Consider the following 15,757-nt stretch of genomic DNA (forward strand, 5'->3'; position numbering starts at 1 on the left):
ACATCATGGGAGACTTTACATTATTATTGTATTTATTTGTACATATTAAAAACAAAATACAGAAACAAAGAGAGGGGGGAAACACATGGGTAGAGACAGGAAACCCTAAGTGGGCTTATTCAAGGTCTCTCAGAAATTAGAACCAATAGTCAAAATAATCCTTACAAAGCTATAACAAAAACAAGATAAAAGTTGAGCCTTCTTTTAGGTGGCTAAATTACATTCTTGCTCATGACCCCCAGTCACAGAAGCAGAGAGAGCTCTGTTTCCCTGTTAGAGCGCCCCCGCTGGTCCTAACTGGTAGTGCACTGGATACAATCTATTGTGGGTAGCCCAACTATCTATAAGTACCTCATACAACTCCTCTGTTACGGCCTTGCTTTGGTGTCAGTGTTTTTCCATTGCATCACCTCTGTCTCTGTCCTAGATACGCCCCCTCTGTTGTCTGATGTAACACCCATGTCAAAAAATCCAAACTGTCCCTTTAACATTTAGTGGCACAAGCTATTTTTAGAACATTTTTAACAAATTATGCTTTGTGACGGGGGGGGGGGGGGGGGGGGACATGTCCCCAACATCCTGGGTGTGATCTTCATCGATGTGAAGGCAGTCAGACATCTCCATCTTCTGTCTCAATCATCAGCTACTTGATATCAGGACCTGTTTTCACTTTGCTGCTCTTTTCTTCACACTAAACTACAAAGTAGCCTAAAGTCATGTTTTGTGATCTATGTCTAAATGAAGACTTGTTTTCTTGCATCATTCAGTATCATGTGTCTCTGTGCAGATACTACCGGGTATAGGACAGTTTCCTCTCAGCTCCTCTGCACTTCTACAAGTGTGACTTTTTTTATACGTTTATTTTTGGCTGGGTGCTGCTTCAACAGGAAAGACTCATTGGGGCAGTAACAACACCTTGTGTGTGTGTGTGTGTGTGTGTGTGTGTGTGTGTGTGTGTGTGTGTGTGTGTGTGTGTGTGTGTGTGTGTGTGTGTGTGTGTGTGTGTGTGTGTGTGTGTGTGTGTGTGTGTGTGTGAACATGATAGCGTTAACTGAGTTGCAAAATGGATGTGATGTGAGCAAGGGAAAGCATTTCCTTGGCCTGATCAAATGAAGACTAGTTCTTCTCTCATTGATTCAGAACTCATCACATCCTCATGTCCACATGCTCATTTTGACTCATTAGTTTTTGAGTGTAAAGGACCAATAAGCTGTGAGCAGACTGAATCAGCCTATTCAGCATCCAATATGGTGGTGCACAGGAAGTAGACAAGAAATAGACAGTTGTGTTCCTGAAAAACATTTTATTTATCAATCTATACAGAATAAGTTGGCGGTTTTATTTATATACAGTAGCATTTCTCTTCTTGTTCTCTCTTAACCCTTTCATGCATGAATTATGAAAGCCTCAGTCAGGATTTTTTTCCCCAAGTGTTTTTATTTATCTTTAGGCATGAAAAGAACAAAAAAAAAAAAAAAATTACACCAATTATTTAATTTAAGGAGTTCCTGAAATGTCCACTCAGATGGACTTTAAGCATCTGGGTTTTGACCCTTTTACACCTAAGCCTGAAACAGTCCGCCTGGATATATTTTGTTGTTTTGGCTGTAAAAGTGTCAGAAAATGATTTTTGAGTACGGTAAGTGCTTTTCCCCCTTTTTTCAGAATCAGTTCAACTTTAATTATCTGGAGTTATTTACATTTCACAGTATGTCTTGAGTGTGTAATAACAGTTTAAATGGAACAGAAACAAAAAAAAACGAAGATTGATTTTAGAGGTTTTTAGTATAGAAAGCAATATAATTCCACAGATCAAAGTATTTACATCAGTTGAATTTGAAAATGACCTTGTTATCCAACTGTCAGTAAAGTTTGTGCCCCCAGGGCTTCTGGAAAGAGGTTCTTCTGCTTCTTTTTCCTCATCAGGGAAAATCGCTTTTTGTGCCTTCTTTTGCACAAACTGATTTCACATTTACAGGTAGGTACACATGTACATGTACACTGAAATTTAAACTTTTTTTTTTTTTTGGGCGGGCGGGCTTTGGTCTGACGCCACACAACCAGCCTGTGATAGATGTGATTGACAGATGCTTCATCCTATGAGGCAGCTGTGGGCGGGCTTTGGTCTGACACCACACCACCAGCCTGTGATAGATGTGATTGACAGATGCTTCATCCTATGAGGCAGCTGTGGGCGGGCTTTGGTCTGACGCCACACAACCAGCCTGTGATAGATGTGATTGACAGATGCTTCATCCTATGAGGCAGCTGTGGGCGGGCTTTGGTCTGACACCACACCACCAGCCTGTGATAGATGTGATTGACAGATGCTTCATCCTATGAGGCAGCTGTGGGCGGGCTTTGGTCTGACACCACACCACCAGCCTGTGATAGATGTGATTGACAGATGCTTCATCCTATGAGGCAGCTGTGGGCGGGCTTTGGTCTGACACCACACCACCAGCCTGTGATAGATGTGATTGACAGATGCTTCATCCTATGAGGCAGCTGTGGGCGGGCTTTGGTCTGACACCACACCACCAGCCTGTGATAGATGTGATTGACAGATGCTTCATCCTATAAGGCAGCTGTGGGCGGGCTTTGGTCTGACACCACACCACCAGCCTGTGATAGATGTGATTGACAGATGCTTCATCCTCTTTGAAACTGTTTTCCAAGTGAGTTCCCACATAGCTATGTGAAACAAACCATCTGGCAGCATTAGGTTAGACATATACTGAACTTTGCTGTTCATTGCAGGACTTCCTGCGTTGTGGTTTTGCTGTATGTGTGTGTGTGTGTGTGTGTGTGTGTGTGTGTGTGTGTGTGTGTGTGTGTGTGTGTGTGTGTGTGTGCGTGCGTGCGTGTGTGTGTGTGTGTGTGTGTGTGTGTGTGTGTGTGTTGCGTGCGTGTGTGTGTGTGTGTGAAGGTGGGTGTTTGTGTTCATAGCCAATTGGCTAAAAGGAGGGGGGGGGGGGGGGGATTTCACAATGTAGTGGATGACATCACAATGCATGGTTGGAGTTGGTTAATGTCTAGTTCTGTACTTGAAAATGTCTGAGTTACTGTCACTGTACGTTTAAAAAAAAACAATACATTTTGTAAATTTGCATATCTAGTTGCACTTATTTTGAATATTCACGCTTGTTTCGACGTTGTCTTCATGACCACAGAACAGCGTGGGAGTTTGAGTTGTCACCTAGAATGAGTCAACACTTTGCTCTGACTTCACCAGTGAGGGGAGATGGTCACCGGTTGTGTTGTGTGAACGGGCGTGTAGAGTCTGATATGAAAGTCACACCTCTGTCTGTGCAGAGACAGCAGAACACCATCGACAGTCACAGGCTTCACTCATTTCACATCATGGGAGACTTTACATTATTATTGTATTTATTTGTACATATTAAAAACAAAATACAGAAACAAAGAGAGGGGGGAAACACATGGGTAGAGACAGGAAACCCTAAGTGGGCTTATTCGGTTGTCTCTACCTCAGAAATTAGAAGCAATAGTCAAAATAATCCTTACAAAGCTATAACAAAAACAAGATAAAAGTTGAGCCTTCTTTTAGGTGGCTAAATTACATTCTTGCTCATGACCCCCAGTCACAGAAGCAGAGAGAGCTCTGTTTCCCTGTCAGAGCTCCCCCGCTGGTCCTAACTGGTAGTGCACTGGATGCAATCTATTGTGGTATAGCCCAACTATCTATAAGTACATCATACAACTCCTCTGTTACGGCCTTGCTTTGGTGTCAGTGTTTTTCCATTGCATCACCTCTGTCTCTGTCCTAGACACGCCCCCCTCTGTTGTCTGATGTAACACCCATGTCAAAAAATCCCTTTAACATTTAGTGGCACAAGCTATTTTTAGAATATTTTTAACAAAGTATGCTTTGTGACGGGAGGGGGGGGGGGGGGGGGGGGGACATGTCCCCAGCATCCTGGGTGTGATCTTCATCGATGTGAAGGCAGTCAGTCATCTCCATCTTCTGTCTCAATAATCAGCTACTTGATATCAGGACCTGTTTTCACTTTGCTGCTCTTTTCTTCACACTAAACTACAAAGTAGCCTAAAGTCATGTTTTGTGATCTCTGTCCAAATGAAGACTTGTTTCCTGCATCATTCAGTATCATGTGTCTCTGTTCAGATACTATATAACAGTTTCCCCTCAGCTCCTCTGCACTTCTACAAGTGTGACTTTTTTTATACGTTTATTTTTGGCTGCGAGCTGCTTCAACAGGAAAGACTCATTGGGGCAGTTTTTTTTACAGCAACAACACCGTGTGTGTGTGTGTGTGTGTGTGTGTGTGTGTGTGTGTGTGTGTGTGTGTGTGTGTGTGTGTGTGTGTGTGTGTGTTAGGGCTGTGAATCTTCACTGGCCTCACGATTCGATTCGATTACGATTCATCTGTCAACGATTCGATTCGATTCGATTAAACGATGCATCACGATGCATCACTTTTTCCGCAATACATGATTTCTTTTTTCTCACTTTCTTTTTTCTCACTGTGTGGCTACTTTTAAAATAAAAGTGCATTTGGAATTGCATTGTATTATGATCCATAATTAAAATAAACAACTGCATGTACTTACATTCTATTTTATTTGATAAAAAAAATAAAAAAAAAAAATAAAAAAAAATAAAATAATAATAATCGATTTTTGATATTTGTTAATCGATGCAGAATCGTGCACGTCCGCATCGCGATGCATCTTATAATCGATTATTTATGACACCCCTAGTGTGTGTGTGTGTGTGTGTGTGTGTGTGTGTCTGTGAACATGATAGCGTTAACTGAGTTGCAAAATGGATGTGATGTGAACAAGGGAAAGCATTTCCTTGGCCTGATCAAATGAAGACTAGTTCTTCTCTCATTGATTCAGAACTCATCACATCCTCATGTCCACATGCTCATTTTGGCTCATTAGTTTTTGAGTGTAAAGGACCAATAAGCTGTCAGCAGACTGAATCAGCCTATCAGCATCCAATATGGTGGTGCACAGGAAGTAGACAAGAAATAGACAGTCGTGTTCCTGAAAAACATTTAATTTCTCAATCTATACAGAATAAGTTGGCGGTTTTATTTATATAGCATTTCTCTTCTTGTTCTCTCTTAACCCTTTCATGCATGAATTATGAAAGCCTCAGTCAGGATTTTTTTCCCCACAAGTGTTTTTATTTATTTTTAGGCATGAAAAGAACAAATTAAAAAAAAAATTGTTTTACACCAATTATTTAAGGAGTTACTGAAATGTCCACTCAGATGGACTTTAAGCATCTGGGTTTTGACCCTTTTACACCTAAGCCTGAAACAGTCCGCTTGGATATATTTTGTTGTTTTGGCTGTAAAAGTGTCAGAAAATGATTTTTGAGTACGGTAAGTGCTTTTCCCCCTTTTTTCAGAATCAGTTCAACTTTAATTATCTGGAGTTATTTACATTTCACAGTATGTCTTGAGTGTGTAATAACAGTTTAAATGGAACAGAAACAAAAAAAAAACGAAGATTGATTTTAGAGGTTTTTAGTATAGAAAGCAATATAATTCCACAGATCAAAGTATTTACATCAGTTGAATTTGAAAATGACCTTGTTATCCAACTGTCAGTAAAGTTTGTGCCCCCAGGGCTTCTGGAAAGAGGTTCTTCTGCTTCTTTTTCCTCATCAGGGAAAATCGCTTTTTGTGCCTTCTTTTGCACAAACTGATTTCACATTTACAGGTAGGTACACATGTACATGTACACTGAAATTTAAACTTTTTTTTTTTTTTGGGCGGGCGGGCTTTGGTCTGACGCCACACAACCAGCCTGTGATAGATGTGATTGACAGATGCTTCATCCTATGAGGCAGCTGTGGGTGGGCTTTGTGCTGACGCCACACCACCAGCCTGTGATAGATGTGATTGACAGATGCTTCATCCTATGAGGCAGCTGTGGGCGGGCTTTGGTCTGACGCCACACAACCAGCCTGTGATAGATGTGATTGACAGATGCTTCATCCTATGAGGCAGCTGTGGGCGGGCTTTGTTCTGACACCACACCACCAGCCTGTGATAGATCTGATTGACAGATGCTTCATCCTATGAGGCAGCTGTGGGCGGGCTTTGGTCTGACGTCACACCACCAGCCTGTGATAGATGTGATTGACAGATGCTTCATCCTATGAGGCAGCTGTGGGCGGGCTTTGGTCTGACACCACCAGCCTGTGATAGATCTGATTGACAGATGCTTCATCCTATGAGGCAGCTGTGGGCGGGCTTTGTTCTGACACCACACCAGCAGCCTGTCATAGATGTGATTGACAGATGCTTCATCCTATGAGGCAGCTGTGGGCGGGCTTTGGTCTGACACCACACCACCAGCCTGTGATAGATGTGATTGACAGATGCTTCATCCTCTTTGAAACCATTTTCCAAGTGAGTTCCCACATAGCTATGTGAAACAAACCATCTGGCAGCATTAGGTTAGACAGATACTGAACTTTGCTGTTCATTGCAGGACTTCCTGCGTTGTGGTTTTGCTGTATGTGTGTGTGTGTGTGTGTGTGTGTGTGTGTGTGTGTGTGTGTGTGTGTGTGTGTGTGTGTGTGTGTGTGTGTGTGTGTGTGTGTGTGTGTGTGTGCGTGTGCGTATGCTTGCGTGCGTGTGTGTGAAGGTGGGTGTTTGTGTTCATAGCCAATTGGCTAAAAGGATGGTGGGGGGGGGGATTTCACAATGTAGTGGATGACATCACAATGCATGGTTGGAGTTGGTTAATGTATAGTTCTGTACTTGAAAATGTCTGAGTTACTGTCACTGTACGTTTAAAAAAAAACAATACATTTTGTAAATTTGCATATCTGGTTGCAGTTATTGAGAATTCACGCTTGTTTAGATCTTGTCTTCAAGACCACACAACAGCGTGAGAGTTTGAGTTGTCACCTAGAATGAGTCAACACTTTGCTCTGACTTCACCAGTGAGGGGAGATGGTCACTGGTTGTGTCGTGGGAACGGGCGTGTAGAGAGTGACATGAAAGTCACACCTCTGTCTGTGCACAGGCAGCAGAACACCATCGACAGCCTTCACTCATTTCACATCATGGGAGACTTTACATTATTATTGTATTTATTTGTACATATTAAAAACAAAATACAGAAACAAAGAGAGGGGGGAAACACATGGGTAGAGACAGGAAACCCTAAGTGGGCTTATTCGGTTGTCTCTACCTCAGAAATTAAAACCAATAGTCAAAATAATCCTTACAAAGCTATAACAAAAACAAGATAAAAGTTGAGCCTTCTTTTAGGTGGCTAAATTACATTCTTGCTGATGACCCCCAGTCACAGAAGCAGAGAGAGCTCTGCTTCCCTGTCAGAGCGCCCCCGCTGCTCCTAACTGGTAGTGCACTGGATGCAATCTATTGTGGTATAGCCCAACTATCTATAGACGGTTTTCATCCGAGCGCAACCCCACAGCACTTCCTTTTTCTCAGCATTCGGCAAACTGCAGAAATATTCACTTGACATTGTTACTTTTGTTTTCGCCGCTCAGCTGTATAGACGGTTTTCACAGAATGGTCAGTCCTGCACTTAAATGTTTTTTTTTCTTTTATGTCCATAGCAAACACTGCAACAGGAAGTGAGCGGGGGTTCAATTTAGAATGTTTTTGTTGTCAAGTTAAAACCGTCTATAAGTACCTCATACAACTCCTCTGTTACGGCCTTGCTCTGGTGTCAGTGTTTTTCCATTGCATCACCTCTGTCTCTGTTCTAGACACGCCCCCCTCTGTTGTCTGATGTAACACCCATGTCAAAAAATCCCTTTAACATTTAGTGGCACAAGCTATTTGTAGAACAATTTTAACAAATTATGCTTTGTGACGGGCAGGGGGGGGGGGGCATGTCCCCAGCATCCTGTGTGTGATCTTCATCGATGTGAAGGCAGTCAAACATCTCCATCTTCTGTCTCAATCATCAGCTACTTGATATCAGGACCTGTTTTCACTTTGCTGCTCTTTACTTCACACTAAACTACAAAGTAGCCTAAAGTCATGTTTTGTGATCTATGTCCAAATGAAGACTTGTTTTCTTGCTCCCTTCAGTATCATGTGTCTCTGTTCAGATACTACCGGGTATATAACAGTTTCCTCTCAGCTCCTCTGCACTTCTACAAGTGTGACTTTTTTTATACGTTTATTTTTGGTGCTGCTTCAACAGGAAAGACACATTGGGGCAGTTTTTTTTACAGCAACAACACCTTGTGTGTGTGTGTGTGTGTGTGTGTGTGTGTGTGTGTGTGTGTGTGTGTGTGTGTGTGTGTGTGTGTGTGTGTGTGTGTGCGTGTGTGCGTGTGTGCGTGTGTGCGTGTGTGCGTGTGTGCGTGTGTGTGTGTGTGTGTGTGTGTGTGTCTGTGAACATGATAGCGTTAACTGAGTTGCAAAATGGATGTGATGTGAACAAGGGAAAGCATTTCCTTGGCCTGATCAAATGAAGACTAGTTCTTCTCTCATTGATTCAGAACTCATCACATCCTCATGTCCACATGGTCACTTTGACTCATTAGTTTTAGAGTGTAAAGGACCAATAAGCTGTGAGCAGACTGAATCAGCCTATCAGCATCCAATATGGTGGTGCACAGGAAGTAGACAAGAAATAGACAGTCGTGTTCCTGAAAAACATTTTATTTCTCAATCTATACAGAATAAGTTGGCAGTTATATTTACATAGAACTTCTCTTCTTGTTCTATTATAAGCAGAGTTTGCAGTTACTTTATCATAGGGCAAAAAGAAAGAATTATAAAATATAGTAGGAGGACTTAAAAAGTGGGAAGCACATTCCAAAGTGTTTAAAGATAAAAACACCATAAGAAAACTAAAAACATGCAAAACTAACAGAAGGTGAAAGTGTGTTTTGACACGTGATTTGAAAGATCATATTGAAGTATCTTATCTAAGTTGCTCAGGCAGGATGTTGCACGGTCTCGTCTTGGTAACAAACATCACTTTGTTGAGACTGAGGAAAAGAGGAGCTGCTAAATCTACACTTCTACTGTTGAACAAATACTGATCCATTCTTGTTCTGAAGCTGTGATAAAAAATAGATGACAAAGTGTTTCACAAACAATAAAACACACAATCTCCTTAAAAGGATCATTTCATGTTCTCTGTGTGAATGACAATGACAATCTTGGTGTGAGGTGTGAAGTCACAATCTGTTTGCATTTGATATTAAGTCAAGTCAAGTCAAGTCAAGTCTATTTGTATAGCACATTTCATACACAGAGGCAATTCAAAGTGCTTCACATAAAATGGTTGACACAAGAAAATAAAAGAACAAAAGAAGAGAATAAAATGGACATTTAAAAACATCACAACAGAACTTTAAGAAAGAGCATAAAAAGTGCATTAAGCGACAGGCGCAGCAGTTACAAAAAGAGCTAAAAACTTACAGAGGACTCATTGGGTTTGCATAATAGAATACATCAATTTTTCTATATTAAATCCCCCGACATCATGACTATATAAGAAACATGATTACACACACATGATTGGAAAAATGTCCACAACCTTTATAATAGTTGGACTCGAAACTTTATAGGCCACACATATCTCCTAAAAAACAGCTGTCAGCAGTTAAAAGCGACGGTAAACATAAAAGTTTTAAAAGTAAGTAAAGTTGGGGCAGATCTGAGGTATTACACATCATGTTAGAAGCCAATCGCTTTTTCACAGACCCGGTGCTTCATTGTGTTACACTTGCTATCCTTCCAGTTGTTTAGTTCGATACCATCAGTGTAAGCACAGTCATACAGACTGGTAATATTAAGGGGCTGGCCTATTCCCCAGAACCTGTTGAAAAAATAAGATGTATAGTCAACTGTACTTGATGGAACATAAGATGCACAATACATTTTCAGGCCAACCTGTTCAGTGGTGGAAATGGCCAGGTTTTACTGTGGGAAGCTTAGGGAGGGTGGTGGCCCCCAGGCACGGTCCAGAAGGGAGGCATAGGGTATTATTTCTGTTCAAATCAAGAGCTGAATGCTTGATTATTACCATTGCTGAGATCTACTGATTATTTCCCCTTGATTTTATTCATGACAGACTTGATGACACATTGATGCTGCTTATTCAGCTTAAAAAATACACGTTCTCCTACTATTCTCTGCTCCTTTCATGCTGCCCCCTCTCCACTGCTCTGCTCTCCACTGCTCTGCTCTGCTCTCCACTGCTCTGCTCTGCTCTCCACTGCTCTGCTCTGCTCTGCTCTCCACTGCTCTGCTCTGTTCTCCACTGCTCTGCTCTCCACTGCTCTGCTCTCCACTGCTCTGCTCTCCACTGCTCTGCTCTGCTCTCCACTGCTCTGCTCTCCACTGCTCTGCTCTCCACTGCTCTGCTCTGCTCTCCACTGCTCTGCTCTCCACTGCTCTGCACTCCACTGCTCTGCACTCCACTGCTCTGCTCTGCTCTGCTCTCTACTGCTCTGCTCTCCACTGCTCTGCTCTCCAGTGCTCTCCTCTCCACTGCTCTGCTCTCCACTGCTCTGCTCTGCTCTCCACTGCTCTACTTTCTGCGGCAGCTCAAAAAATTCAGGGTCAGTAAAGTAGCCATGACCCACTTCTACAGGTCTGCTATTGAGAGTGTGCTCACTTTCTCCATGCTTGTCTGGTTTGGTCACACAACCACTCAGGACAAGACTCGGCTGGAAAGAGTAGTACGCCGAGCAGCTAAAATGATCGGCTGTAGTCTCCCCTCACTGTCATCACTTTACTCAAAAAGAATAATCAGGAAGGCTAACAAAATCATTGCAGACCATTCTCATCCGGCACACCACCTATTTAACCTCCTCCCATCAGGCAGGAGATACAGGAGTATGAAGAGTAGAACATCTCGCTTCAGAGATAGCACCTACCTCCAAGCCATAAGGCACCTGAATTTGCACTGACACATTACCGTTGTCACTTTAAACTGTATGCACCTTAAACTGTATGCACTTTCTACTGTATATGCTGTAGCTGAGAACTGTTCCTGACCTGTATGTTCCTGTCGCTGGCTGCTATGTTTTTTGTTGTCTTTGAGAGTGAACCAAGACAAATTCCTATCAACTTTTGTTGACATGACAATAAAATCTTTGAATCTTGAATCTCTGCTCTCCACTGCTCTGCTCTCCACTGCTCTGCTCTCTACTGCTCTCCTCTCCACTGATCTGCTCTCCACTGCTCTGCTCTCCACTGCTCTGCTCTCTACTGCTCTCCTCTCCACTGATCTGCTCTCCACTGCTCTGCTCTCCACTGCTCTGCTCTCCACTGCTCTGCTCTCCACTGCTCTGCTCTCTACTGCTCTGCTCTCCACTGCTCTCCTCTCTACTGCTCTGCTCTCCTCTCTACTGCTCTGCTCTCCTCTCCACTGCTCTGCTCTCCACTGCTCTGCTCTCCTCTCTACTGCTCTGCTCTCCTCTCCACTGCTCTGCTCTCTACTGCTCTGCTCTCCTCTCTACTGCTCTGCTCTCCTCTCCACTGCTCTGCTCTCCACTGCTCTCCTCTCCACTGCTCTCCTCTCCACTGTTCTGCTCTCCACTGCTCTCCTCTGCTCTCCTCTCCACTGTTCTGCTCTCCACTGCTCTCCTCTGCTCTGCTCTCCACTGCTCTGCCTCTCGTTCTCATCGTTTCCTCTCAAGGTTTACTCTGATGGTAACTCTGTTCCCTCCAGGCGTTCCCTCTCATTTCCACCACTGCTGGTAAATGGGACTGAAGAATGGATGTCTTACCCTGTGCTGTTCAGAAGTGAACCATCCACCCATTTCCAGATTCCCTCATCATCTCTGTCACTCAAACCAATCCAGGTGTTCTTCTTAAAGGAATTGATAAATTTCTGTTGAATTTTTTAAAAGACAAATTACATCAACACACACTTGTGAAGCACTCAAACACTTTGGAATGTGAGACAGTTTTAACCCAATTAAATTAACAGCAACTTGGGGGAGTTGGGGCAGGGGGGGGTGTTGTTTTGTCACTTCTCTCTTTACCTGTTCTTCTTGGCTGTTGATTATGACCAGGTGTGCTCCCCTCTGTAGACAGTCCTGCCTGCTGTCATCCCAGCTCTTTCGATCAGTAGAAATGTAGTAGAAACTGGTGTTGAAATATCTACATCCAGCTTCACAGAGACGCTCTGCAAGAGGAGAGGATCTTAAGAACACCAAATAAAAACACAATGCATAATGTACAGTACAATGCACACTCATGTAAATGCACAGAGGGAGAGAGAGAGAGACAGACAGACTGACTGACTGACTGACTGACAGACAGACAGACAGACAGACAGACATACTCAACTGAGCTCAAACAAAGTGTTTCTGTTTTCAGCACAGGTCTTGTTGACGGTGGTTAAGATGTCATCAGCTTTTGTATCTGCATTGTACAGGGAATCTAAAACAGTGGTAGAATTTAGGTAGAAACAAACATGACAACTGAATGCTGAAGAGTGCAAATCTGTGTGAAAGAGGAAGTGAATGCCTCACAGTGAACCACACCACCTATATAGGCAGCCAGTAGGAGAAGACACATGAGCAGCAGACACACTGTAGTCGCCCTGTGGTGCTTCATCACTGGCTGGATAGCATTACCTGTAAGAACAACACAGACCAGGTTATGTTCGCTATACGACCACCAGAGGGACTATAAATCAAGAAAAAACTAAAGCATACAAAAGGATGAAAAGTTTGTGCAGGTGCAGAGACAAAAAACCCTAATGGGCTTATTATGAGAGGTCTCTTACCTAAAAAAAATCTAAACCAATATTAACCACAATTACATGAAAACATCCAATATAGACAAAAACAAGAGATTAGTTTGAATCTGAACCAGCAGTGGTTCACACCAATCAGCTTCCTATGAGGCAGCTGTGGGCGGGCTTTGGTCTGACACCACACCAGCAGCCTGTAATAGATGTGATTGACAGATGCTTCATCCTATGAGGCAGCTGTGGGCGGGCTTTGGTCTGACACCACCAGCCTGTGATAGATGTGATTGACAGATGCTTCATCCTATGAGGCAGCTGTGGGCGGGCTTTGGTCTGACACCACACCACCAGCCTGTGATAGATGTGATTGACATATGCTTCATCCTATGAGGCAGCTGTGGGCGGGCTTTGGTCTGACACCACCAGCCTGTGATAGATGTGATTGACAGATGCTTCATCCTATGAGGCAGCTGTGGGCGGGCTTTGGTCTGACACCACACCACCAGCCTGTGATAGATGTGATTGACAGATGCTTCATCCTATGAGGCAGCTGTGGGCGGGCTTTGGTCTGACACCACACCACCAGCCTGTGATAGATGTGATTGACAGATGCTTCATCCTATGAGGCAGCTGTGGGCGGGCTTTGGTCTGACACCACCAGCCTGTGATAGATGTGATTGACAGATGCTTCATCCTATGAGGCAGCTGTGGGCGGGCTTTGGTCTGACACCACACCACCAGCCTGTGATAGATGTGATTGACAGATGCTTCATCCTATGAGGCAGCTGTGGGCGGGCTTTGGTCTGACACCACCAGCCTGTGATAGATGTGATTGACAGATGCTTCATCCTATGAGGCAGCTGTGGGCGGGCTTTGGTCTGACACCACACCACCAGCCTGTCATAGATGTGATTGACAGATGCTTCATCCTCTTTGAAACGCTTTTCCAAGCCAGTACCCACATAGCTATGTGAAACAAACCATCTGGCAGCATTAGGTTAGTCAGATACTGAACTTTGCTGTTCATTGCTGCAATGTTGTGGTTTTGCTGTATGTGTGTGCAAGTGTGCAAGTGCGTGCACAGTGTGACAGGAAACTCACACCTCTGTCCGTGCAGAGGCAGCTGAAGACAATCCACCGGCTTCACTTATTTCAGATAGGACACTATAACTTCATATTTACTTTATTATTTTACTTATTTGCACATATTAAAAACAAAATACAGAAACAAAAAGAGGGGGGAAACACATGTGGGTAGGGACAGGACGTGGGCTTATCCGGGTCTGTACCTCAGAAATTAGAAGCAATAGTCAAAATAATCCCTACAAAGCATACAATATAAATAAAAACAAGAGAAAAGAAACAAGCAAACAGTAAATAAGAAAAGGGAAAACCGTCAAAACAAGAAAATAACAAATAAAAAGGCAAAACAAAAGAATGACCAAAATAAAAAAAGTGAATACTGCATAATGTGATTTTAGGCAATGTAATTGGCGGATCGGTATAGAGTAGATAATTATGTTGAGAAAGAAATTACATAACGCCACATCAGGATATACTACTACGGAGTCAACGATATGAAAATACTCGCACAATGCAACAGTCATCCTATGCATCACATCCACAGCTGCAACAGCATGTCAATGCAGCAATGCAAATATCCCGTCAACTGAAAGTAGCAGAGCATGTCAGTCAGCCCAGACATAACAATATCCAATATCACTGCCCTAAAATAGAAGAAAGTAACAACTGAAGGAATAACGTTATGTTTTTAATGTTTCTTCTATATTTGCATCGCATTGTATGTTTCCTTATTGTACCAATAAATCTTTCTCAGTGTTCTCACACTTACAGGCCCACACTTACAGGAAATGCATTTACTGCATAATGCTGCATAAAGGGCAGTTTGAAGGCAAAGTGCTGAAAATGGTCAAAATATAGCGTACATGTATCACTGATGTTGATTTGTTTATGTGAGCCTTCTTTTATGTGGCTAAATTATGTTTTTACTTGTGACCCCCAGTCACAGAAGCAGAGAGCTCTGTTTCCCTGTCAGAGCTCCCCCGCTGCTCCTAACTGGGAGTGCGCTGGATGCAATCTATTGTGGGTAGCTCACTAAATATCGATAAGTACCTCATGCAACCCCACATCAAAAAATCTGAACTATCCCTTTAACATTTATTGGCGCAAGCTATTTTTCAGAACATTGTTAACAAATTATGCTTTTAAAAAGTGATGTGGGCGGAGGGGGAACTTGGCCATTTGAAAAGTGGTGGGGACATGTCCCCAGCGTCCCCTGTGTAAATGACACCTGTGTGTGTGTGTGTGTGTGTGTGTGTGTAGAGACTCACCTCGCTGCTGATCTGGTGTTTTCTCCGTGTTTGATCTGAGGTCACGACCCCCATAGTTGTCTGCACTTTCATAGATGGTCACTGTCCTCACCTCCACGTCGGTCCTCTCTTCACTCTCTCTTTGACTCTCCTCTGTCTCCACTGGATCTTCATCGATGTGAAGGCAGTCAGACATCTCCATCTTCTGTCTCAATCATCAGCTACTTGATATCAGGACCTGTTTTCACTTTGCTGCTCTTTTCTTCACACTAAACTACAAAGTAGCCTAAAGTCATGTTTTGTGATCTATGTCTAAATGAAGACTTGTTTCCTTGCATCATTCAGTATCATGTGTCTGTGCAGATACTACCGGGTATATAACAGTTTCCCCTCAACTCCTCTGCACTTCTACAAGTGACACTTTTTTTGTTTTCTTTTTCTTAGCTGGGTGCTGTGGCTGACCCACCCATCTCATCAGCTGTTTCAACAGGAAACACTCATTGTGGCAGATTTCTTTTTCTTTTACCATGCCGTGACAGCAATGACTGGTATTGTTTTTTCACCTTGTGTGTGTGTGTGTGTGTGTCTGTGTGTGTGTGTGTGTGGGGGGGTGTGTGTCTGTCTGTCTGTCTGTCTGTCTGTCGTGTGACATAGAATAAACCAGAGGTACCACAAAACTGTTGCCTGGGTCCAGACCTTCGGCTCCACTCACT

The 15,757-nt window shown here is 43.1% G+C and overlaps 1 protein-coding gene across 1 annotated transcript; it reads right to left on the minus strand.

Moving 5' to 3' along the window:
* Positions 1-8,741: 8,741 nt before the first annotated feature.
* LOC310791363 (CD209 antigen-like protein C) lies at positions 8,742-15,291 on the minus strand. The gene is made up of 6 exons (XM_083653053.1): positions 15,066-15,291; positions 12,494-12,598; positions 12,309-12,401; positions 12,002-12,144; positions 11,744-11,847; positions 8,742-9,825 (listed from the first exon to the last, which is right to left on the minus strand). Exons 1-6 carry the CDS (start codon positions 15,244-15,246, stop codon positions 9,684-9,686), a joined length of 768 nt encoding a protein of 255 aa, XP_083509179.1. The 5' UTR covers positions 15,247-15,291; the 3' UTR covers positions 8,742-9,683.
* Between the last annotated feature and the right edge of the window lie 466 nt (positions 15,292-15,757).

This window comes from Poromitra crassiceps, assembly GCF_964638095.1.
Source record: "Poromitra crassiceps genome assembly, chromosome: 16".
In the NCBI taxonomy this organism is placed as follows: Eukaryota; Metazoa; Chordata; class Actinopteri; order Beryciformes; family Melamphaidae; genus Poromitra; species Poromitra crassiceps.